The sequence below is a fragment of the Pseudonaja textilis genome, chromosome 4 (genome assembly GCF_049901715.1).
Source record: "Pseudonaja textilis isolate UNSWEBS1 chromosome 4, rPseTex1.2, whole genome shotgun sequence".
Classification (NCBI taxonomy): domain Eukaryota; kingdom Metazoa; phylum Chordata; class Lepidosauria; order Squamata; family Elapidae; genus Pseudonaja; species Pseudonaja textilis.
The window spans coordinates 65,946,959-65,972,637 of record NC_141993.1 but is presented as its reverse complement, the minus strand read 5'-3'; the positions used below and the strand labels follow the sequence as shown (position 1 = coordinate 65,972,637).

The following is a 25,679-nucleotide window of genomic DNA, read 5'->3' as shown; positions in this document are numbered from 1 at the left end:
AAAATGTTCAAATGGCAAACACTATGTCCCCAAATTGAATGAACATACTACGTAAAGAGGTTCACCCTATAGTGCCAGTTGACAGCCTCTATCAGATTTGAGTGAACAGACCAGATCAGGAAACAAACTTCAGAGGATATAATTATAGAACCTCACAAATCTGATTGTCCTGTTTTCCTTCTTATATCCTAATAAATCAAGGAGAAATTTGAATTTCTTCCAAATATTTCAGTCTTCTTTGCTTATAAAATAGTTCTTGGCTATTGTCTTCAAAGTCATCTCCCTGTTTCTCTGCGCCCCATATGTCAGATGATACTCAACAAATGAGTCAACATGTATTGAGAAAGACCTAAAATTCTTTCAGAGTACTAATGTGGAATGCTTGGTGGTTTGCTTCCAGATATTCATTGTCCAACTAGGTAATTTGATCAGTGTGAATGAGTGTGAGATTTGTTTCCTTTTGTATACAGTAGTTTGGTTCACAAGATTTGGTAGGTATGGTTTCCTCCTTGGTGGTTCCTTGACTGGAAATTGCTTTCTGCTTGATTGTTTATCTGGTGTTGATCCCTGCTTATTTCCATACTGACCACTGGAGATGATGAATTCTAGTATTTCTAGTTTTCAATTGTATCTTTTGAATGCTTTTTAAATGTATTTTATCTCTGCCAATGGCTGGGATTGAAAGAAAATTAGCATTTTTAAAATTAAAGGAGAAAACCTGCATCAATAACCTGAATTATTTTGATGATACTCCTGTCAGCTTTGGAAGTCATATTGACACCAGACGCTTCCACAATGCCACATTCTTGAGCCTGGGGAAATGGGAGGGGGGAATTTCTTGGAATGCTATTATGCATTCTTCTTCTAAGTCAAGGTTATGTTATTCTGCACCTGGGTGAGGGGACATCTCAAGTTGAGACAGATGGTGATTGGGGCATGCAATGCAATGATGGGTGCAGGGGTGGATTGGTATTTTTTACTTACTGCAAGGAAACCCAAAAGTTTCAGATTCAGGATTTCCCAGATGTATAAGTTTACTACCGAAATAAAGCAGAACTTTTGAGAAGATACCTGTCTCAGAATTATTTGTTGGAGTGGAGGTTTTCTGGAATGCTAACATCAACTTTGATGATTGAAAATGCAAGTGATTTCTAAAATCAAGGGGCATAGTGAGACTAACTGGGGCTAAGATTAAACATCAAGAGCACCAGACTGATAGCAACATGCCATCAGTAATAATCAGCTACAGAACTGACAATTGATACATTGAAGTAGTGAATGTCTTCTGCCTTTTAGGAATGACTATCAACAGTCAAAAATATGCCACAAACACCTGTTAAATATCTATTTAAATTCTTAGGAAACATATTCACATGCCATGCTGTGCCTACACTTACATCTATCAGAATCACACAGGAAGTGCTTTTTCCTGTGATGATTTGTGGAAGCTAAATTGGGACTTTGAAGAAGCAGATTATGAAAACTAGTGATGCTTTTGAAGTTTGGAAAAGATTCCTGAGAACACTATGGATAGCTGAGAGAATTGATGGATCAATGAACAAATCAACCTAGAATTCTCATTCAAGGCACAATAATCAGCTCAGATTATTCTACTTTGGACAAGTAACAGGAGCTCACTCCGTTACACAGCACTAGGGGTTTGAACCTCTGAACTGCTGACCTTTCTGATCGACAAACTCAGCGTCTTAGCACTGAGCCACTGCGTCCCTCTCTACCATAGCCAGATAGCAAATATAGGTAATCTTCAAGTTACAACCCCAAACTGAGCCCAAAATTTCTGTTGCTAAGTGAAACATTTGTTAAGTGCATTTTGCCCATTTTGCAACCTTTCTTGTCATTGTTATTAAGTGAATCATTGCAGTTGCTAAGTTAGTAACATGGTTGTTAAGTGAATCTGACTTTCCCATTGACTTTGCTTGTTAGAAGGCCGCAAAAGATAATCACAGGATCCTGGGACACTGCAACCGTCATAAATGTGAGTCAGCTGCCAAGCACCTGACTTTTGATCACATGATGCTGCAACATTCGTAAGTGAAAAAAGTTAAAAGAAATTGGGAAGAGAAAGAAAAGTTATAAAGGAGCATATATATCATATATAAACATATATATATAAATATAAATATAAATATAAAAATTATATTTTTCCTTTCTACAGCATAATTTCCTTCTTTCTTTAGTTTTCCTTTTAGAACTAACAAATCCCTAAATCACAAGTTCATTTTTGTCTTGTTTCAGCAAAAAAATTAATAAGGAGCTTAGGGTAGGATCTACTTTTTTTTTTTTTACTATAAACAGAGGATCTCTTTTGGAAATTTCCACTCTCCAACAAGGAAGTTGAAAATATATTCATAAAGAATTTGCAGTAGGCAAATTACTTCCCCACTTTCCCTGCGATGAGATAAGACTGAGTCTAGCTCGGCGCCAGAAATTCCAAACATCAGAAAGAAAGCTTGTTAACAATCGTGAGCCTTTCTTTCTCAATAAAATTAGACAGCAACCGCCCACAAAGTATTGACTTCTCGTTTTTGGAGTTAAATCTTCGTAGCTCGTACGGATTCCCTCTTTTCTTCTCCGCTCAGGATCGTCTTCAGTCCCCAAACCTAAAGGAAGGGCTTATCTGCTCCGACCCCAGCTGGGTGTTTCTGCCTATGATGCAAGGCTAACCCGTGACTTACGTCGTGTATTTTTTCCGAAGAAAGACGCATTCGCACCTAGAGGGGGTTTGGTGTCCAGCGTTTTGACCCAAGGAAATTCATCTAGGGGTTGGCCGTTCACCTCTTCTCCTGCTGCGCCTTTCCAGTAAAGGAAGGATCTGAAAGACGTACAGAGATCGCGGGTCGAGGTAAATGAATTCAACAGAAGTGGATGCTGGAGGGCGCGGATGTCCAGTGATGGGGAAGAAAAACAAGGCGAAAATAGGGTGGGGACGGAGCGCACAACTGACTGGAAACAAACTTTAGCTTGGCTAGGTTAGGTAAAACCGGACATTTAGTCGATGGATATTCCCCAGAGTTACAGTTGTTTTCCAGCTAAGATAGTTGTTTTTCTTCCCCTGAGAACTTAGAACGGAAAGACCAGAAAAACGAAAGCTACTTTCCAAAGTGGTTTCGGTTTCGTTGTTCCCGCTTCCTCTTTCTCTCGTTCTGTCATTTCTTTCTTGAAATAATAACGATAAAGCTGATTCTTTACGGTACTTTTCCTACTTTTTTTTTGTATTTGCGTAGAGCAAATGTCAGACATACGACTGAGACGGAGGAGAGCTGTGTCTTGTATGTGTTTGGGTTTGCCAGGGCATTATTATTGTTGTTGTTGTTATTATTATTATTATTATATTCAGCTGCGTGCCTCAACCTCATCCCCAACTTTGTATTTAATAAAGGGTAGCCATCGCGTTTTGCTTCACCGCGCCCCTGGAACTGCTTTGGGTCCTCTCTCAAATAGCTAATGTAGGTTGCCTCACCTTGAAGGAAGTGAAGAAAGAGATACACTATGGTCACCTAAAAGGGTTCACTACAGGCCCCTAAGGTTTTGGCTTCCATGCTTATCTATATTTGGGGTCGGCAGCTGCTCAACACCTTGCATCCAGAAATTGTAAATGTTCCAACACTGGAAGTTTTTAAGAAGAGATTGGAGAACCATTTGTCTGATATGGTATAGGATATATAAGCAGGGGGTTGGGCTAGAAGGCCTCCAAGGTCCCCTCCCTTATTCTATTTTAAGTTATAAGGCCTCTACTCACCACCACCGCCAAATCGCAATGCAGACACTACCTGGAATTAGATTGTTCTCAGCCATGTTCCTATGGTATTGTCTTCATCTTGTTCCCCATTCTATCCAGAATGAAGTCTAGCTGTACTACAGTTAATGTAATATTTTCACACTTAGTTCCCCAACTCCTCAAGTCACATGACACCTGTTAGCTTTGGAGATGCTTGTATACTGAGTGGCATCTGCCATATTCTTTAAGATGTAGACAGTTCTACAGGTAAAAAATTTGCTGCGCCTGTTGTCAGTTTCTAATGTGCCTTCTGATTTATCCACGGCAACTCTGAATGGTGCTGTCCTGATTATACATGGTATATAGACAGTGCTGTCCTTCTGACTTCACTCTCCTCCTTTTCCTGTGCACCACCAGCTGGTGAGAAAGTTCTTTACATTTATTTTTCATTCATTTATTTATTGTGTTTGTCAATTGTTTACAAGATAATAGGTATAAGTAAAAACATAGATACATATAAGAAAAATAAAAAATAAATAAAAGAAACAATAGGACAGGGATAGTAGGCACGTTGGTGCGCTTATGCACGCCCCCTACAGACCTCTTAGGAAAGGGGTGAGGTCAATAGTAGACAGTCTAAGGTTAAAGTTTTTGGGGTTTGGGGAAAAAAACCACAGAGTCAGGTAGAGTATTCCAGACATTGACCACTCTGTTATGGGACTGCAGCAGGAAGGATTTAGCCAAAGGGTTGTCTTTTCTTTCAAGCTTCTTTCTTTGCAGTTCTTCCTGCAAACATTTTTATGTTGTTTTAAAAAGTACTAAAACAAATCAGAGTCATAAAAGGACTTCACTAATAGGCAGCACTTTTTTCCTTAGTATGTTCCCCTTCCTTTTACTTCCATGTATAGGCAATAAATGTTGACTTCCAAGTTCTTTTGTGTTCCTCTTGGGAGAGATCAAGGGCTTGGTCCCACGCTGTCGTCATTTTTCTACTTGGGCACTATTTAAGCCTGTAATAGGACACCATTTCACTGGAATGTTTTTTCACTGCCATTTTTCCTTTATCTCATTTGATATTTTATTTCCGATTTTCCATAACCTGTTGAAAATCAAAGCTGAGCAGTCTAGCACTACTGCAGTTTTGAAATGTCTCCAGTACAGTGCTCCTGTGTCTAGCTTTTTAGGAAGATAATTATAGAATGTGGTTGATCAAGAAGCAGATGGTATGAAGGGTTTCTTGGGATAAATATGAATACAATAATCATAAATCACATGCTTAACATCTCTTTTAAAAACACTCTTTCACTACAATGTGATTTTCCTTTCTTACTCATAATAGAATTCTGAACTTATTTTGGTGGCCAGTTCCTCATGTAACATGACTCATCGGTTTCCAAAAAATGCAAATTGTTTTGCTGCCCTCCAGCCATTGTAAAGGGAAATTCCTTAATGAACTGGGAGGCACTCTTGTCCTAGTTTTCACTTCCTTTAATTTCATGTAACCTTTCACCTGCCAATTTCATGTTAGGTTTATAAGACAAAAATTAAATCATAAAATGACCTCTAGTTTTAGTTTAGATTGAACAAAGAGAACGATAGGAAAATTGATTAAAATCTGTTTGGAATTAGTGTCTGCATTGTTACAAAGTGTCCTCTGTCAACATATAAATACATCTATGCTACTAGTCATCAATAAGATAATGCAGCATTAGAAGAAGATGGTGAATTTTCTTTAGTAGAATATTGTTCATTTTGCATAGTTTAAAGCAGGGCAGAGATAACATTTCAGAAATTTATTTATTTATTTTTCAGAAATAAATATGTTGGAAGAGAAGTAAGGTCTTGTATGTTTATTAGTTTCCTTCTTTTTTAAAAAAAGAAAAAAAAAGACTTATGGAGTCAGGTTTACTTCTTTTAATTATATGGACAGTCTTGGAATTTTTGGTGGTTTCCCAAAACTAAGTCCTACCTGACTTGCTACCTACTATGTACTGAAGGATGGAGGTAGTGATGATGATAATAATATTGTTTATTATTACTCCATGAACCAGGTTTTGCCCCTATAAATCAGCCTTTCCAAGGAAGGTATGCTGCAAACCCCATAGAAAGTCGACTCATGGGTCCAGAAATAAAATCTTTTTTAATAGCCTTTTGAAAGCCTTCTCAGATTCCAGAAGTGTAACCAAGCATAGGTATAACAATAATTATACAGAACGTCTTCGCTCCATTATATTGGCCCATTCCCCCATTCACTACTCACGTAACAAAGAATCCATACTAGCACATGACTTACACTTTATCTTGGCTTTTCCCATGTGTAAATATTTGGTCTCTTTTAAATTGATCCAGCTGCACCATCAGTTGTTTTCTCTTGCAAATCAAAACATTAAGGCAATTATCATTATAAATAAACATTAACATTAAAGGCAATTATCAATATAAATAAAAGGATATCTCATTACGAAGATATAACAGAGATTCTAGAATAGCTTCTAGAAATATAATCAAACGTGGGTATATACAAAACAGTTTTCACCACATTAAGTCAGTTGGTCCCACCCAGTTAGGAAGGTAAGGTTTGCAGGGTCCAATCTGGGTTGGTCACCAGAAGCAGAAGTTTTGTCTCCTGAGCTTTTGGATTCGTGCTGCAGCCCATCTTTAGGGAACTTCTTCCCTGAACATTATTCTGGGACACATATATTGACCTTCATTTGTGAGGGAAGGTTTGCTGTGAATCAGCCAGCTAAAGAATTCTGATTGGCAAGGTCTAGGAAGGAAGCCTTCTCTGCCATTGCTTCTGCCCTTTCGACCATTCTCCTTCCTTCTTCCAAAGATGACACGACCCCCCACTGGCCTTTCAAAAATGTCAAAACAACTGGTTCTGCTGTCTGGTTTGGGGCCTTGTGTTGAATTTTAACCATAGTTGACTCTTTTACATTTTATTTTATATACAGTCTTCATGTTTTAATATTTGATTTGTACATAGCTCAAAGTCCCACTGTAAGGGAGATGGTCTATTTCTAAATTTGATAACTAAAAATAAACAAATAAAATTAGTACTTATAATTGTCCACACATGGGGATAAGGCAAATAACAATAATTGTATTTTTTTTCATTTTATAATAAATATTACTGAAATTGCATTACAGCTTCACTGCCCATGTAATAAAAGATCCATGCTAGCACATGACCTTATACTTTATCTTGGCTTTCCCCATGCGTAAATATTTGGTTTTGTTTAGATTGACACAGTTGTGCCATCAGTTATTTTGTCTTGTAAACTGAATTGCAGGAAAACCTGATTAAATTAAAAAGCTATCTTGTTAAGCAGAAATAACAGAGATTCTAGAACAGCTTATAAAAGTGTAACCAAGAATGGGTATAGGAATGATTTATTAAAAGTTCTACAGTGAAGCTTCTGTGGAAAGTCATCTTCAAATGTAAATGATTGTGCAATTGAAAAGCATATAGCTGCACTGATTGGATCTGGGCCAGATAGCTTTCCCTGTCAATTCCCAAATTCCTTCCCACTTCCAGACTATAACTCTGTTAGCTAATGTTGTTCTCAAGCAATCTGAAATGGAAACAGAGTGGTCCAGAATTTGTAACATAACCTTTTTGTTTGGTGGTATAATTGTGTTTTAAAGATTATGCAGTCTGTAGAAAGAATAGGTAAGATACATTTTCTCAAGTACAAACATGGAAATGTTAAGCTTGTGTAAACATTTTCTCTTTAGCAACTGATTCACAGGCACGGTACTGGAAATATACTATACTTTAGTTAAAAGGCTTTTAAATTTTTATTTTTTTCAGAACCAAGTGTATGTAACTATGGAAAATAAAGGTGAGTATTATTCTTTTTTCATCAATTGGTAATTTAGGGTTAGTTGGTGTAGAACAGTTGGCATTGAAATGTGAAAAGTACATCACAGGCATTCTGATAAAACAGTTGGTAAGGTATAGGGTTAGATAGCTGAATATGTAGCTAAGACTCAAGAGCTGAACTCTTTTGGCAGGCTGCAGGAAAAGTATCAATGAAGGTCCAGAGAATATACTTAATTCTGTCCTTCAGCAACTATTTATATAAGCATTCTTTTATTAATTTGGTGTGGGAAATATGCTGCACTAAATGTTGAGGAACTAGTATGTTGTTATAGAAATTATGCTTGTAGATTTAATTCAGAATGCTGTAGAGTTTTTCCACCTCTGCTTTATGCTGATAATTTAGTTGGAACTATGTAAGTTTTTTTTCCTGTTAGAATTTCTGTATCTACAGTAGCTGCCAAGGCTACTGTACATATTTAGTAAATAAACATGTCCATTCCATCAAGTTGCATCTGATAATTGCATAATCATTCTTGGTAAAAGGCAGGCAAAAATATCAATGCAACACGTGGAAAATATATACCTATAATACGAACAAAGGAGTTGGGTTCATACAACATACTAAATTCATATCAGCAAAGCACATAGGCTATGTTCAAATGAGATAATTTGCCTAATACTCTCTATAGCAAATTGGCAAGTTTTTATAATATGCTAAGGTGGATTCCCACAACACACAGAAATACCCAAACCCCATTTCACCCTAGATTAGCATGTTGTGAAAACTTCCTTTATATAAGGTTAAATATATTGTTTTTCCCATTATTTGCCTGTTAAGCAGTGGATCACTGAAATGTAGACTGATATCTGATATCTGATATTTTTCCTATGTTTCAAAGTTGAAATTTATTATTATTTCTGCAATTTCCCGAATAAGATAGCATTTCTTAAAAATTAAAAAAGCAGAAATATTTATTTGATTCATATATGTCTAAGTAAACCTAAATGAAAGAAGATTTCTAAATATTTGACCTGCCTTTCCTTTATTTTAGCAAATAATCCTGTACCCATAGCAGTAGCTCCTGGATACCCTGGACCACAGCCACAGTATGGATATCCTCAATATGCTCCTGGAATGGCTCCTTACCCTGCTCCACAAGGTTTCCCTGGTAAATATTTTGTAGGAATATTTCCATTTAAACTTCGAGTCTCTTTATTCAGTGGTGGGATTCAAGTTTTTTTCTACCGATTCTGTGGCCATGGCTTGGTGGGCGTGGTGTGGCTTGGTGGGCCTTGCTTGGTGGGCGTGGAAGGGAAAGGATACTGTAAAATATCCATTCCCTCCCCACTCCTGGGGGAAGATAACTGCAAAATCCCATTCCCTCCCCACCCCACTAAACTGCTTTCCAGCTCCATTGTTGCAGAGCAACAAAAGACGACCCAGCCAATCAGCTGGGACTCAGGAGGCAGAGAATAGATGGGGCCGCGGCCAGTCAGAGGTGGCTTCCGGTTCTCCAGAACTGGTCAGAACCTGCTGAATACCACCTCTGCCTTTATTAGGGCTGTATGTGCATTATATGACTTCCATACACTCAAGCGCTTTGAAGTATATTATTGGGATCACGTGCAAAGCATTGCACAGCCTTTTCCATTTTGAATTTCTAATATAACATTTTCACTTTTTAAAGCATACACTATTAGTAGTTCTCCATTGGCAAAAAAGCTCCCGGTGCTTTCAAAACCTTCTCACTGAAGAAATGTCTCATGGGCTGGGTATTCTTGTGTTACCGTTCCTAGAAGCTAAAGGTTGGACTAACCTACATTTTGATATTTTATCTGAATCTTATCACTTTATCTAATAAAATAACTAAATTGTAGGCTGTTAAAAGCCATCATTTACTGTTTTAAAAAGTCTATCATTGTGTTTAATAATATGAAAGGGGAAGTTCAATTATATCCATCCATTCAACAGGGCAAATGTCACCAAGATGTAAAATTGTTGCAAAATAAGTGTAAGATTCCTGGTGAAAAAAAGCAGAATGAAAGTAATGTCATATCAAAACAGTTAAAAAGAATTCTGCAGAGATTTCAGAAGTGAGGATAAATACATTAACCAAGAAAGAGAGAGGCAAAAAAAAAAAAAGAACTTGAATAGATAACTGTTTTGAAAAGAGAAATCACATCATGACTAAGTCTGCATATCAGGCTAAGTCATCCTTTGTTTTAACATATTTTTTTCAATAAATTCCAATTGATTGGATTCACACAAAATAATAAAACCTAAGTTTGACCAAGTGCAGAACATAAACCCCAATCTGAAACCTGTCTTTTATTAAGGGCTACAGATCAATCCTCAGTCAGATGTTAGTGAAAGCAATTTGAGTTAAATTTCCAGTCTCATTTTCTGCTTTTGAGTATGTTTGTTTTAAAGAATAGGAATTAAAGTGATAAGTCTCTGGAAGGCATTCCATTTCCATTTTGAATCTCTTTCCAACATGACCAAAAACCATGCTGCATTTGGGAAGGGAAGAGGAAAGAGAAAGTGTAGAAATCAGAGCTATTTGCCTCCTAAGCAATCACACTGTCATACCCAACCTTACTTTTGTAAGAATGTAAAGGTAGCCCTCCTATGTATAGCCACAATTGAGCCCAAAATTTTGGTTACTAAGTGAGATGTTGATTTTGCGCCATTTTATGACCTACCTTGCTACTGTTGTTAAATGAATCGCTATAATTGTTAAGTTAGTAACATGGTTGTTAAGTGAAAGTGGCCTCCCCATTAACTTGCTTGTCAGAAAGTTGCAAAAGGTGATCACGTGACCCTGGGACACTGTGACAGTCATAAGTCACTTTTTCTTCAGATGGACACTAAATGAATTGTTGTAAGCTGAGGGATATCAGTAGTGCAATTTTCTGGATGATGTGGCAGGGTTTTTTTGGAATATAGTCCTGTTTCTTGTTGATTTTTTTTCCTTCTGCCTCCGAATCAATGACTATCAGGTGACTACCTGGATAAGTCCCTCTAGATTTTTTGGCAAGATTTTAGAAGTGGTTTGCCATTGCCTCCTTCCTAGGACAGAGAGAAAGAGAAACAGCTGGCCCAGCTGTTTTTTGCCTAAGGTGGGACTAGAACCCATGGTCCCTGGGTGTCTACTCTGATGCCTTAACCATTATTCAAAATTTGCTCTTCCTGTTGATTAGCACAGGAAAAATCAGTGTCCGGATCTCAAATACTGCAATTTGATGGACAATCCCCCTTTGGCCAAGCGATTGCATTTCATATGTTTGGCAAATGGAGTCATATTTATGGCTATTTGCAGTGCCCTCTGCTCCTGTGATCATGTTTTACAATGGTTTTGCCAAAAATCAGCACTTCCAGTTTTTGGTAAAACTGTGCCCATGGTGAATAACTGATGTGCTTAAAAACTAAGGATTTGCTTAACATCTACCACCAAAAAAAGGTCATAAAATCAGATAGACCATGTGACCAACTCACTTTGCAACGGTCACAAGTTATGACCCTGATGGGCCTCTGTTGTAACTCAATGTAATGAAAAAAAGTTTTTATTTAAAAATGATATATCCTGCCTTTATATAAATAACTTAAGAAAGTGCCTAATATTTTTACCTTCTATTTTCCCCACCACCACAAATCCCTGAATGCTTTAGGTGAGAGAAAGTGTTGGGCTCAAAGTCACCTCTCTGGCTTTCTTAGGGCTTTCATGCATAAGAATACAATCTCCTGGTTTCTAGGCCAGCACTACTAGATGAATAAATGAAAAAAATATATAATAAAATACTGCATGAACCTTCTTAGGAACTTTAGTATGCATTGCCACCACAGAAACATTCATTTTACCTGCCGTCATGCTAATTTTTAAAAGCTGGAGAAATCAAAAGTCCAAAAACACACTTTGATTTATGCTAGAAAGAAATTAATAACCAGGGTATGTCTTCCAAAATCTGTCCACATACAGTATGGACAGATTAGTCTTTCTTTCGCTAGGTATTACTACAAAGGAAATACATATGTGTTTACAGTGTTAGTGTGATTTATCATTGTAATGTATCATACAGATACCCATCATGTGTCTCATTAAAGGGAGAAGGAAAACTACGTTGCATTTCAAATGCTACACATGCATATATTGTTTGCTTTTTTTCTTTCTTTGTGATGGAGGAGAAAATTATGCATAATACGTCCTGAACATTGGTAAACCTAATTGCTTAAACATAAAACAAAAAAATCTGCATGGACTGCTTATTTTTTAAAAAACTGTTTTGTTGTTTCATCTTTTCTTAAAAGGTGCTCCAGCACAGCCTCCGTATGCATTTCCAACAGCTTATGGAGCACCAACCACTTATGGCCAACCTGTTCCCCACACTGTTTGGATGCCAGAACCACCTTCTATTCCAAATTGCCCTCCTGGATTAGAATATTTAAGTCAGGTACCTTCTTCTCCTTCTACCTGATAAAGTATAATTTGAATTTCTTCAAATTGTGTGAAGACATTTTTTTTGATTTGATTTGATTTGTCAATTGTTTACAAGATAATAAGTATAAGTGTATACATAGTTATGAATACATGAAATGGGTACATATAAGAAAAATAAAAGAAAAATAAAATAAACAATAGGACAGGGACGGTAGGCACGTTGGTGCGCTTATGCACACCCCCTAGAGACCTCTTAGGAAAGGGGTGAGGTCAATAGTAGACAGTCTAAGGTTAAAGTTTTTGGGGTTTGGGGAAGAAACTACAGAGTCGGGTAGAGTATTCCAGACATTGATCACTCTGTTGCTGAAGTCGTATTTCCTGCAATCAAGCTTGGTGCGATTAACCTTGAGTTTGTATCTGTTGTGTGCTCTTGTGTTGTTATGGTTGAAGCTGAAGTATTCATTGACAGGTAGGACATTGCAATGTATGATTTTATATACCATGCTTAAATCAGACCGAAGACGGCGTAATTCAAGGTTTTCTAGTTCTAGAATTTCAAGTCTGGTGGCATAAGGTATTCTACAACGAGTAGAGGAGTGGAGAACTCTTCTTGTGAAATATTTCTGGACTTTCTCAATTGTGCTAATATCAGATACATAATGTGGGTTCCAGACTGATGAGCTGTATTCGAGTATTGGTCTAGCAAATGTTTTGTATGCTCTAGTTAGTAGTGTGATATTACCAGAGAAAAAGCTACGTAAGATTAGATTAACAACTCTTAATGCCTTTTTGGCTATGTAGTTGCAGTGGGCTCTAGCACTTAGATCATTAGAGGTGAGTATTCCAAGGTCCTTTACAGAGCTTGGATCATCAACAAGATCTTGACTATTCAGCTTGTATTTTATTTTCGGATTTTTTTGCCAATATGTAAGACAGAGCATTTATTTGTTGAGATTTGAAGTTGCCATTTGTTTGACCATTCTGATACACAGTCAAGATCTTTTTGAAGGGTAGCAGTATTGTCTGTGGTATTGAACAGCTTTACATCATCAGCGAAAAGAACGCAGTTGCTCTTAATATGATCACAGAGGTCATTTATGTAGAGTATGAAGAGAGTTGGTCCTAGAACACTGCCTTGGGGGACACCACTATTGACAGGTACAGAATTTGATAGGACGCTCCCAATTTTGACCATTTGTTGTCTGTTTGACAGGAATGCTTCTATCCAGTTATGCAGTTGTCCAGAGATACCATAGGATTTTATTTTTAGTAGTAGTTTGTCATGTACCACTGAATCAAAGGCTTTACAGAAGTCTATGTAGATTGCATCTATTGTTTTGCCCTGATCAAGTTGTGTAGTCCATATGTTTTTGCAGTGTAAGAGTTGCAGATTACGGGATAGTTTTTTTCTGAAACCAAATTGTTTATTGGAGAGTAGGTTGTTTGTCTCTAAGTGGAGGATGATGGATTGGTTAATAATTGATTCCATGACTTTACAGGTGACGCAGCATAAGGAGATTGGTCTGTAATTTTCAACTAGACTAGGGTCTCCCTTTTTGAAGATGGGGATGACTGTGGCTAGTGACCATAGGTTAGGCAAGGAACTGGTCCTGAAAGATTTTTCAAAGATTATGCTTAGAGGTTTGGCTATGGCAGTGGATAGCTTTTTTAAGAAATAGGCACATATTCCATCCGGTCCAATAGATAGAGATGGTTTTAGATTGCGAAGTGCTTTTTCAACATTGTCTTCTGTAAAATCTTTATGTATTAGATCATTGTAGTTATCTGTGGTTCGGCTAGGAAATACTGGGCATGATCCATTGCTGTTTACAAATACTGAGCCAAAAATGTGTTAAAGATGTTGGCTTTAATGGTGTCGTTGTTGCAGTCTTTACCATTAGGTCCTATCAGGGTGGGATGGACCTTGAATCTTTTAGTTTGTTGTTTACAAAATTGTAAAAAGCACTGGTGGAATTGGTGCTTAGAAGGTTTTCCTCTTGTTTAATGTGATAATTGGTGCATTCGGTCTTTATCTGGTGGCATAAATTTTTGTATCGGCTTTTGAAATTGGCAACGTGACCAGATTTGTTTTTCCGCCAGAGTGATCTCTTTTTGGATTGAAGTTTCCTTATTGTTATGGGCAATCTGTTTTTTTGTTTTGTTTTGGGAGTTGTTGTTGGTACATATAGTTTGATGACTCTTTTGACTTCAAGTAAAAATATGTTGTAATGGTCTTCAACAGTATTGCATCCAGTGAATAGAGATTGCCAATCAAGGGATGAGAGATCGTTGTCTATAAGATCATAGTTGCCTTTTTTGAAGTTATAATTGGGGATTACGTCATTGTGGTGGTTTTTGTGTGGACGTATGTTGAGACAAAAGTCAATCATATTGTGGTCACTGCTGGAAAAGGGTTCTTTAGTTTGTATTCCGTAAATTAAATTCAAACTATTGCAGAAGATGAGATCAAGGCAGTTGTTTAGTCTAGTGTTATTGGTTACTAGTTGTTCCAGTCCCAGATTTGTAACAGCATTGTAAAAGGTTGCGTGTATGGTTTCAGTTGTACATTCATTTAGGGTCCAGTCAATATGAGGCAGATTGAAATCACCAAGAAAGATAAAAGGGTACGGGCAGGATGCTGCCCATGTTAGTAATGTATTTAGCTTGTTTATATGTTCAATGTCATAATCAGGTACTCTGTAGCATAGTAAGAATAGAATTGTGATATTTAAGGATAGTTCACAGATAATGGTCTCAGGAAGAGCAAGCTCCTGGGTAACTTGGATATTTTTTAGATGTAAGGACTTTTTATAGAAGATAGCAACACCACCTCCTCTACGAATTTCACGATCTGATCGGTAAGCATGATAGTCTCTTACTGTGGTAATGGAGTCAGGGAGAGATGCGTTGAGCCATGTTTCACAGACAAATATAATGTCGAATTTAGCCATATTTAGTAGGAGGAAAAATTCAGGTATTTTATTTACAAGGCTTCTTGCATTGAGTAGCTTGCATTTAAGGCCAGCAGTAGTTGGAATTGAGGTAGTTAGGGGCATGCGTGCCTAGTCTTAGGTGATGGTGGATTGGTTAAGGTAGGGTTGTGGTTGAAGGTTAAAGCTGAGTTGTGGGATGTGTGACTTACTTTTGATACAGTCAGCATGGTAGTCAATGTACAGGTCCTTCTCTCCATTGTCTAGACGTTTTTTGAGTTCAGTGCGGAGTACACGGGAGCGGGCACGTTGCTGTATGGTTAGGTCAGGGCGACAACGGAGGTTCTTATGGTTGGTGTTGGTTTTGGCGAGTGAATTTATAGTGTAAATGAATTTGCGTTTGCTTGATTCATTTTTGCAGTTGTGCTTATCTTGGCAAAAAGTTTTAAATATGGAGACCAGGAGTCTTTTATTATAAAGGACAGTACTGTATTTTAGAAGACTGCCCTTCAGATTTTTTTTTTTTTCAAAAAGTTTTATGTTGCCCTTTTTTTTGGTCATTTAATGTTTACTATACAAAAATTTCAACACTTAATTCATAATTGTTCACAGTCATGTGGAAAATATGGAAACTGAACTGTGGGTTTAAGATTAATTTACATCTACCTTTTGATTTCAGATATTTTTATGAGGATATGAATTTTGCTATTTTTTTTCCTTGCTTTTGCTCTTTATTTTCCTGTGTAAAGTAAAGGTATAGATATAAACATTTTCAAAAATCCTTATACACCTCCTTTTTCAGATTAGTTTTTTATCAGGGCTGTCAAACTCACAGCCTGTGGGCCAGATACCTGCTGGCCAAGCCCACACCCGATTTAACAAAGGGGGGGGAAAGTCCCGATATGTCACATGACACCACCGTGATGACGTGAGTTTGACACCCCTGTTCTTTATTCTTTTAAGGAAGAATGGTCACTGAAAGTAGAGGCCATTCATTCATTTAACATGATGATGATGTTTTATTAAATTTAAATGCTGCCCAATTCCTAGCAATTCTGAACAGTCCATAAATGGTTAAAGATTAAAACAACATAACCAAAAAAGAGCAAAGATGGCAGAGATAACAAACCTGGATTGAAACAGAGAAAATGAAGAAAGGGGGGCTTCAATCATGCTCACCAAAATTTTGGGCGAAGATCCAGGTCTTCATGGCCTTTCGAAACATAAGCCGAGTAGTGGCACATTTGACTCTCAAGCAGAACTTCCTTCTAGAATATCCTTCTAGAATAACGCAGCCCATATCCCAAGCTTTTAACTATGAGTTTTTTCAGCTCTGCATAAAGTTGCTTAAATTTGAATCTGAATAGTTTTCAATGCAAGACATGCACTCATTTACTAAATACCAGCCTAGCTATATTTAGAATGAATTCTAGGATAACAACATGTGCCACAGCCTGATACAGGTAGAACAGGAGTGTTTCTGCATTTCATGGCACTACAGTTGGTGAAACATGTCTCATTCATCGAGGAAGATGACAAACCCTGACGTATAGGTTTAGAGCAGGGGACTCTAACTTTGGCAACTTTAGACTTGTGGATTTCAACTCCCAGAATTCTTTGCTGGCTGAGGAATTCTGGGAGTTGAAGTCCAAAAATCTTAAAGTTGCTAGGGTTGAAGACCCCTGGTTTAGAAGAATGGCCATGAGACAGTGGAATCAAAGGACAACTTTATTTGATGGTGTAGATGCTGCCAGAAGATTGGAATGGTACAGAGGACTTCTATGTAAAGAAATCCGAGTTCTGTTTTTGTAGTTTGATTTGTGAAAGTTGTTGCTTCTATTGCCATCGATAATTTGAAACCAAACAAAACTGGTGTGCTTTTGATGTATTGGACCTGCCACTTCTTGTTTTCCCAATTGACAGATTATTTATACTGGTGGGATATTTTAGAGTGATGGTCCAGTTTTCTGAAAGGCATCAGGGCTGACAGATGCTGAAATAAGATTCCTTTTTAATTCTGAAAATTGACCAAAAAGAAAATAGTTTAGTTTCCTTTTAAGGTACTTCCCTTAAATGATGAGGTTGATAACTTACAGACTAGTTGCAGAATGAATCTGTTGATAGCTCAGTTCTAATTTTTTTTAATCCACTCTTATAACAGATTGATCAGATATTAATCCATCAGCAAATTGAACTTCTGGAAAGTAAGTATTTTATACTGTTTGATATTAATGGCTTAGAAAAAAAATTCAGATGAATATACTATTTCTTTTACTAGTCTTTATATGTGAGAACAGAATTATATTAATAGTGCTATATACCGTATTTTTTGTACCATAAGACGCACTTGACCATAAGGCACACCTAGGTTTAGAGAAGGAAAACAACAACAACAACAACAACAAAAATAGCAGGCAGAGCCTAAGAGGACCACAGATTCTCATGTGCCAGCTCTGCCTATATGAAAAGGACTACCCATATTTGGTTTTTTTCAGATGTATTTAGCCAGATGGTATTCTGTGGGCTTCATACTCACTATCAGGAATTGAATTCATGGATATTTGCATTTTCAATGACTGCATATAGTGCAATAGCTTTAGAAGCTCTCCAAATCTTGATGTTTAGCATACTGCAAAAATATATCTTAGAATGCTATATACAATTATTGTCTTCTTAAATTCTCAGACAAAAATATACATAGATGGCACATTATCATGCCCAGTGGAGGGATTCAGTCAGTTCACACTGCTTTGGGAAAACCAGTTATTAAATTGCCCACCCTCCCAGGATATCCAAGTGGATCCTAGGTGCTGCGTTGCAGTGGAGAAACAGGCAACAGAGTGGCTGGCGTGAAGGAAGGAAAAGGCTTTCCTTCTTTCTTCTCCCTGCTCCTCCTCCTCCTCCCCTTGTGCAAGTTGCTCTGTTTCCCGTTTCTCCATTGCATCGCAGAACCCAGGATCCACTTTGATAGTGTGGGGGAGGGGGTAATTTAACAACCTGCTTGCCCAGGATCAGGTTGGCCATCATGGGAGGCTCACCCCACATGTGTGGCAAAGCTGGAGAACAGACATGGGCCATGCCTTTTATCATGTCCAACTTGACCCTTGGTGAACCAGTTGTTAAATTATTTGAATCCAACCATTGGTCATGGCCCTATGTATGGGATTATATATAACCAAAGACTTCCAATGCAGTCAAATTGATGGTCAGTGTAAATGAAAAGATCATCTACATCCATGGGGGAGGGGAGGAATCAAGAATTTCCCATCTCCAAAAAATGAAATGAAAAAGGAATAATTTCATATCATTCATATATTACATTCTGTATGGTCACTGGGAATTGTTTTACCTTTTAGTTCCTGGAACATAATGTAAACTAAAGCAACCTTATTTCTATATTTCTGTCACTTGGGGCTTTAAAACAAATAGGTGAAGTTGCCTTTGAAGGAAGAAAAAAATATTCTCCCCGCGCAGTACTGTAGATTGGAAATAAGTTATTTTAGTTGCCTCAACATTGACTTGGGGAAGGGAAACTCTAATTGTGTTTGTTGAGTCCAGGAAAAAGCTGAGAGTATTTGTTCCATTAGTTCCCTCTGGATCAAGAAAGGTGAGCCAGAAATTGAGTTTCTAATCTGGCCTGCCAGACATACATGGCTGATGGACATGTGTGCATTCTGTCCCAAACATCGTCTTATGGAGCTTCCTTGTTCTCTCCATGAGCTGCTCTCTCCTTGACCTGCTGGCTGTTTCTTAAAATGCTGCTGGAAACATTTGTGCATGTGGGGATCTTGTTTTATCAGACCTTACAATTATGTGAATATTCCTAACCAACTTTTAGTGAATGGAAATAAGAATTTCCTTCAAACCTTCCTTTTGAACATAGGGAAACTATGCAAAATTTTTGCCTGGCCCACAAAGCACTCCATGAACTAAATGTGATTTTTATTAAAGGTAAGTGGAATGAAATTATCTATAGTTGATATGATTTGTCTCCAATCATGTATTTCATATATTTTATCACATCAAAAATTAGAAATTAAAAGTCCAATTATTTTGGGGGAAGTTGGAGGATGGAAGGTCACCCAAGGCTTTGGGAACACATGCAAATCTGTTACTTAATTGTGCATCTCTAGTGAAGGGATTGGAAGTACTTGGGGACATTGGATTAGGAGCTAAAACACTCTAGTATCATCCAGAAAACAATATTAAATACAATTGCAGGGTATCTTTTCTCTTTATGTTTCTCCTTTTTCACTGTCTCATAGCTTTAAGTAGAACTTTGCAGATTATTTATTTGACATACATTAGCGTTCTTGAAGAGAGGAATAGCTTAACTGTGAAAAATGTAAATGACCAAACAGCTTTATGTATGTATGTTTCTTTGTTTCAGTTATTACTGGCTTTGAGACTGCCAACAAATATGAAATTAAAAATGCTATGGGGCAAAGGGTGTATTTTGCAGCCGAGGAAAATGACTGTTGCACTTTGAACTGCTGTGGACCATCACGACCATTTACGATGAAAGTCATGGACAATATGGGCCGGGAAGTCATAAATCTCATGCGACCTCTGAGATGCTCCAGTTGCTGCTGTCCTTGCTGTTTACAGGAGGTGAATCATTTGATGTCTCATGACTCTTTTGGATAATTTAAAGCCAATTTAAGATTCTCAAAATAATGGATATTGATTTGGGATACAGCCAATAAGATGTGTTCTTTCAGTTCTTACACTGGCTTTCTATTCACTTTCAATTTCCCTTCAAAAGCCAGCATTTTCTTTATGTTTCTTTATTCTTATTTATGTTGCCTCATTGCCTCTGACTTCTCAATTTTCAAATTCCAAATATCTCAATCTATCTTTTGGGTCCTTTTTCTATCAAAGAATTTCTTTTCAGCACCTTTTGATGCCATATGAAAGTTTCCTTCCCCTCTTCAATGGAACAATCTTGGACTTCGATATTCTTTCACAGTGGTAATTTGGCAAAAGGAAAATTCAAGTGGAGGGACATCGGTGTGTGAATGTAGAGTCTTGTGCTGTCTCTAAGATTAAGTTCTTACCTAAGCAACAAGTACATATTTTTGTACCTTTGAGTCCAGTTTCATTGTGTTACCTTTTCTCTCCTTTGCATTGCCCTTGAAGGCAAATACATTTCCCTTTGTAATAGGTAAATCAAAGTGTGAGAACAAGCAAACGAATACAAAATTCATAATAAACAAATTTAATTCTTTGTAAATGGCATGAAAAATAGATCATTTAATTAATATTTCTTGGTTAACCAAGACTTTCACAATGTACATATGCCTTCTCCTCTTAATTCAAGATTTTGGAAGAAAGTTTATTTATTTTCCCTCGTTTATTATTTATAAATAACTCAAGGCAGTGAACATACCTAACATTCCTTCCTGCTCCTATTTCCTTTGGGGATTGGACTGAGAGAGAGAGACTGACTGACCCAAAGTCAACCAACCTCGTTCATGCCTAAGGCAGGTCTTGGTCATGGTCTTCTGATTCTAAGGTCAGCATCTTAACTTAACCAAATTGGTTCCGCAAGCAACTGTAGCTAATACTACTTAGAGGTAGAAAAACTCAAAAGAAATCCAAGATTGGAAGCATAACTTTACATTATCTTATCCAATCTGCATGGCTACAGACTTCAGGCATTCCATATAAGACCTTAGTCTAACAGGCATGCCTTAAATACCAATGATGATGAGACTTAATTGGCTGTCTATTATTTCTATCTGGATACTCCCCACAGTGCTGTTATTTCTGCTTCTTAGTTGAATATCCTAGATTCTTAAAATTTTCTTTTGATGTTCATAAATCAGGTTGCTGGATTGAGTTGAGACCAGTATATGACAAGAATTGATTGTCACTTGGTGCATTGAGTTTAAGGTGAACAGAAATAGCAATACAGGAGAATTTACAGCATGATCAGTGAATGTAGCCCCATTTTTATACGCTTTAAAGTTTCATGTAGTCCAGTCGGTTCAGTGCTTTGGACTTGTCTGACTTCATGTACCTTGTAAAGCAGTGTATTAACAGTTGGCTGCTTCATTTTTGGGGCTGAGACACACTTGACCTTTGAATTGGATACTAGGTGTGTACTCTAAATCATAGGTAGATATAGGACAAAAACTAAATTTAAAAGTAGTATTAAACTGGATTCATTAAAAAGGAAGGTAGTCCTTACATATTAAATATTTTTGTAGTCTCATATAGTATTTTAAAAACTTGATAGAATCTTCTGAAGGGATCGGGGGTCTGCCTCCAAGACCATATATCATTCTAGGATTTCAGGCAAGAATTATGACCGAGTGTTGAACAAGAACAAACTTTTTGTTATAAATATATTCTTTTCAATGAATTTTGTGTAGATTTAACTGTTTATCTCTTTTTTCTATTTTTTAAAGATTGAAGTTCATGCTCCCCTAGGCACTCCAGTTGGATATGTTAAACAGACCTGGGATCCTTGTTTGCCAAAATTTGTAATCCAGAATGAAGCACGGGAAGATGTACTCAAAATTGTTGGGCCCTGTGTAGTCTGCAGCTGTTGTTCAGATATTGATTTTGAGGTGAATTAATACTAGAAGATCATATTCTACTTTTTAAGAGATTAATCATGTTGTGTCTGATATGGGAAACCAGCCTTCCCATTTTATGGGACCTAGGATAAATCTTATAGTTCTATATGGAACTAGCTTGATACCCGTGCTTCGCTATGAAACTATGTGGTCGGGCATAGATTTTGGGGAGGAAAGTAAGGCAAAAAAAATTCTGCCTCTGCCTACCAGCATTAATCAGTATTCAACTGGCTAGCGTCCTGTGTGTGAGACAGTTGAGGGCTGTTTGGAAACTGAAACAGTATTTGCTATGTGAGCAAGAAGGAGACAGCAAGGAGCCTGGGCATGGCTTAGCTCACCTGTTCTGTACTAAACCTGTTTGCTTCTGTGAAAGTAAACTGAAACTCCTCTGTTTGTGTTTTTCATTTGGAAGAGATTTCTTTTCAGGTGGGGAGGGGGAGTAGAACTCCTTAGCATCAGAGTCAAAAGTGGTATTCAGCAGCTTCTGACCAGTTCTGGAGAACCGGTAGCAGAAATTTTGAGTAGTTTGGAGAACCGGCCAATACCACCTCTGACTGGAGATTTTACAGTATCCTTCCCCTGCCATGCCCAGCAAGCCACGCTCACAGAACTGGTAGTAAAAAACTTTGAATCCCACCACTGATCAGAGTGTATTAATAATAATATACGAAATACTAATGCTCTGATGGTCATTTCAAAAAATCCTTTCTTACCGAGAACCTAGAAGCCAAGAGGAACATACGTGCCAAATTTCAGGTTTGTAGGCTTTACACTTCTAAAGGTTTTGTGATGATGTGAGAGTGGTGTTTTGCTTTTTTATATATGTAGATTATTACTAGTTTAAGGGAAATTTCCAGCAAAAGAAAAAAAAATCACAGATAGAATGAGTTATATTCAGAAAGTATCTTCTGTTTGATAAAAATGGAATGAAGAACAAGGCATATTTTTAAAGTTTTCTGAATGTTAGATTAACTTGTTTTAGAATATCTTATTCGTACTGTTTTAATAATATTGTAAATATTTCCTATGACTATGGAATATTAATTTGATTTCCTAAGATATTTTTGTTTTCAATTTTATTTTATTATATTATTTTTCTTCATAAGTAATAGTTATATCTGCTTCAAGATACTTGAATTTTCTACATTATAATTTTTTTCTGTATTTTCTTCTGAACTAGGTATTATCTTTAGATGGGAACAACGTTGGAAAAATTTCCAAGCAGTGGACTGGTTTTGTGAGGGAAGCTTTTACAGATGCTGACAACTTTGGAATCCAGTTTCCAATGGATCTTGATGTAAAAATAAAAGCTGTGATGCTTGGAGCTTGCTTCCTTATAGTAAGTATAATATTCTCAGATACTGTATTATTCACTAATTGTATAATTCAATTATAGAGTTTTTAGTGTAATACATCAGTGGAGTTCCTAATGGAATCTACTATAGCTTGAACTGAGTTTCTTTTTGAACCATCAGGAAAATTGCTAAATTCTTTTGTCTACCAGAGAAGATTATCTAATTACCTCAAGTATTAAATTTGGTAGCCGGTTCTGGAAAGAAACTTCGAAATTTCCAAAGGACACTGGATTAGATACAATCTTAAGGCTATGGAATGGACTGCCAAAAGAGTTGCAATTTTAAGGGTGGAAGCAGCACATGTTGTGTAGTCTTCTCTACACTTTCCAAACCCAACATCCCTTAGATTAGTGATACTGAAATCCGTAGCCCCAATAATTCTTCAGGTTTGGGGAAGTTGTAGCGCAGTATGTCAATTTCAATGAATCTCACCGTAAGGATTTTCTCATTAAAAGAAACCTATTGACTAAAATAGAAGAACGTCTGAATTTTAGCAAGCGATTTACTTAATAATTCCATTTGTTTTTCTTCTCAATAGGATTTCATGTTTTTTGAACACACAGGACAAAATCGGCAACAACGTGCTGGGGTCTGGTAACAGAGTACAATCTTCATTGTAGGAATTTCTAGTGAAGTAGTTTCACCGTTTTTATTTTCAGTGGATGTCTTTTATAAGACATTTTCAATAAACACTCTTTTTCTTTTGGCATTATGCTATGGCTTTTACATCAGTAGGATTTCAAACTACTCCTAAATTATGAAGACTATTTTAGAATAAATAGTTATGTATAGTGACATTGAAGTGATTATACATATTTATATTAAAAGATACACACACACACACATCTTCAACCTTCTTTCAAATAGTGTTAATGTGAAACTTTGTACTGTAACTTGAAGTACTAATCAAATTTATATTTTGTACATAATGAATATATAAAGTGAACTTTTAAAATAAAGTTTTTGTGCTTTGAGTATATCTTAAGATAGTTCATGTTTTCCATTACAATACACATTGAATTTGATAGTGTCTAAGACTGAATAGATACGTTTTACCTATGTGTACAGAAATAAAAATCATGTTCCAGGAAGAATATCATTTTTACAACTGATTTTGTTTACATTTTTATAACTATTTTGCAAACAGTGTTGGAGCATGTCTATAGTACGTATTGTAATAATATGAATTTACTTTACTTTTTGAGTGTTCTCTTCATAATTTTTTAAATTTCCTACACTGATTCTTATTATAGGATTATGATACGTTCTAACATTTTTTTTAAAAAAAATATTAGACTGAATATGTACTTCTTCATCTGATACCAAGAAAGGGTAAATATGAACATATTTGAGTACTGGATACTATTTATGTAATTTTCAAATTCAGACTACTTAGACCTAGATCGCTCTGTTTCTTAAAGTATACCTCAAGTTACCTTGGAAAATATTTTATTTTTGTTCATATCTGATAGATTTTATATTGCTGTTTTTACATGATTCAATAAATATTCTATGACTGTATCTGTCAGGTTTCCAAGTAATGAAATCCATGTTAGAAGAAAAATAACAAAGTCCATCTTCAAAAAGATTTCCAAATTGGCAAAGTCCATGGTAATTCCAGATCTGACCCAACCTGGAATTATCCCACAATATTAGAAGTTAGAAATACCCCCCCAAAAAAGTCACATTATCCAATAGAAGTAATACAACGTTACTTGATGTTGTAAATCTCCACCTCCAGGGCCCCAAACCCGGATAGCTCATTTCCCACGGGAAAGAAGATACCCTAGCCATAACACTCTCTTTATCTCCACTGCTCCCACCTTAGGAATGTGTCAAGCCCCCATGTCTACCACAGGGAAAATAAGCAAAAGAATATATACTAAGGCAAACTAAAATGGCTCCGCTTATGACAATTTTGGGCTTGACAGGCTGCCCTCCCTTATTCGAAAACCGATATAAAACACAAAGATTGAAATTAGGTTAAACACAATCATACAATGCACATTTTTAACCTCCTCTGCTACCCACAGAATTCGGTTTTGGCTTGTGTGGATATTTTTCATGGAATCTCGTCACCAAACTATCAGCATTTACTTTCCAGCTATGAACCCAAATCGCTTGTGAAATTCGATAGCCTTTCCAATAAATTATTTATAGTAGATTTACCTCACAGTGGGGGGCATGCAGTAATTTGGACTGTAGTGGACTTATTCTCCAAACAAGTTCATTTTATTCCATGTAAAGGTCTACCATCAGCCAGAAAATTATCCAAAATGTTTGTGAATCATATATATAGACTACATGGAATGCCTCGCAGAATCATTTCAATAGAGGGGTTCAATTTACTGCAAAATTCTGGAGAGAATTCATACAAGCAATTGGATCTTTCAAGATCTGAGTTCAGCTTTCCACGCCCAGACCAATGGATTGGCTGAGAAGACTAACCAAATGATTGGACAATATTTGAGATGTTATGTAAATTATCAACAAACCAACTGGGCTGATTTGCTGCCATTTGCAGAAGTTGCTTATAATAATGCTGTACATAGTAGAACTGGGTTAACACCTTTCCAAATCAATACTGGATGGAGTTCATTCCCATGCCTGAATTGCCAAAGGATCCTCCACATCCATGTCAGTAATTGAGTGGATGGACGCAATTAAAGACTCTTGGGAGAACACAAAAAAGGCTTGAATAAGGCAGCACAGATCCAAAAAATACAAGCTGACAAACACCGTTCCCAGCAGCCACAATTTAAAGCGGGGGATAAAGTTTATTTGTCAACTAAATATTTAAAGTTATATT

At 36.8% G+C, this 25,679-nt stretch overlaps 1 protein-coding gene across 1 annotated transcript; it reads left to right on the top strand.

The window, feature by feature from the left end:
• Positions 1 to 2,385: 2,385 nt before the first annotated feature.
• Positions 2,386 to 24,388, top strand: LOC113436881 (phospholipid scramblase 1-like). Its single transcript, XM_026701583.2, has 9 exons — positions 2,386 to 2,863; positions 7,554 to 7,584; positions 8,618 to 8,734; positions 11,872 to 12,014; positions 17,093 to 17,135; positions 19,322 to 19,542; positions 21,345 to 21,506; positions 22,696 to 22,854; positions 23,409 to 24,388. The coding sequence occupies exons 2-9, from the start codon at positions 7,572 to 7,574 to the stop codon at positions 23,466 to 23,468; spliced, it is 918 nt and encodes a 305-aa protein (XP_026557368.1). The 5' UTR covers positions 2,386 to 2,863; positions 7,554 to 7,571; the 3' UTR covers positions 23,469 to 24,388.
• The last annotated feature ends 1,291 nt before the right edge of the window (positions 24,389 to 25,679 follow it).

Coding starts and splice junctions, on each gene's coding strand:
- LOC113436881 (XM_026701583.2), top strand. Junction 12,015..17,092: donor GATTAGAATATTTAAGTCAG/GTACCTTCTTCT, acceptor CTCTTATAACAG/ATTGATCAGATATTAATCCA. Junction 17,136..19,321: donor GCAAATTGAACTTCTGGAAA/GTAAGTATTTTA, acceptor TCTTTGTTTCAG/TTATTACTGGCTTTGAGACT.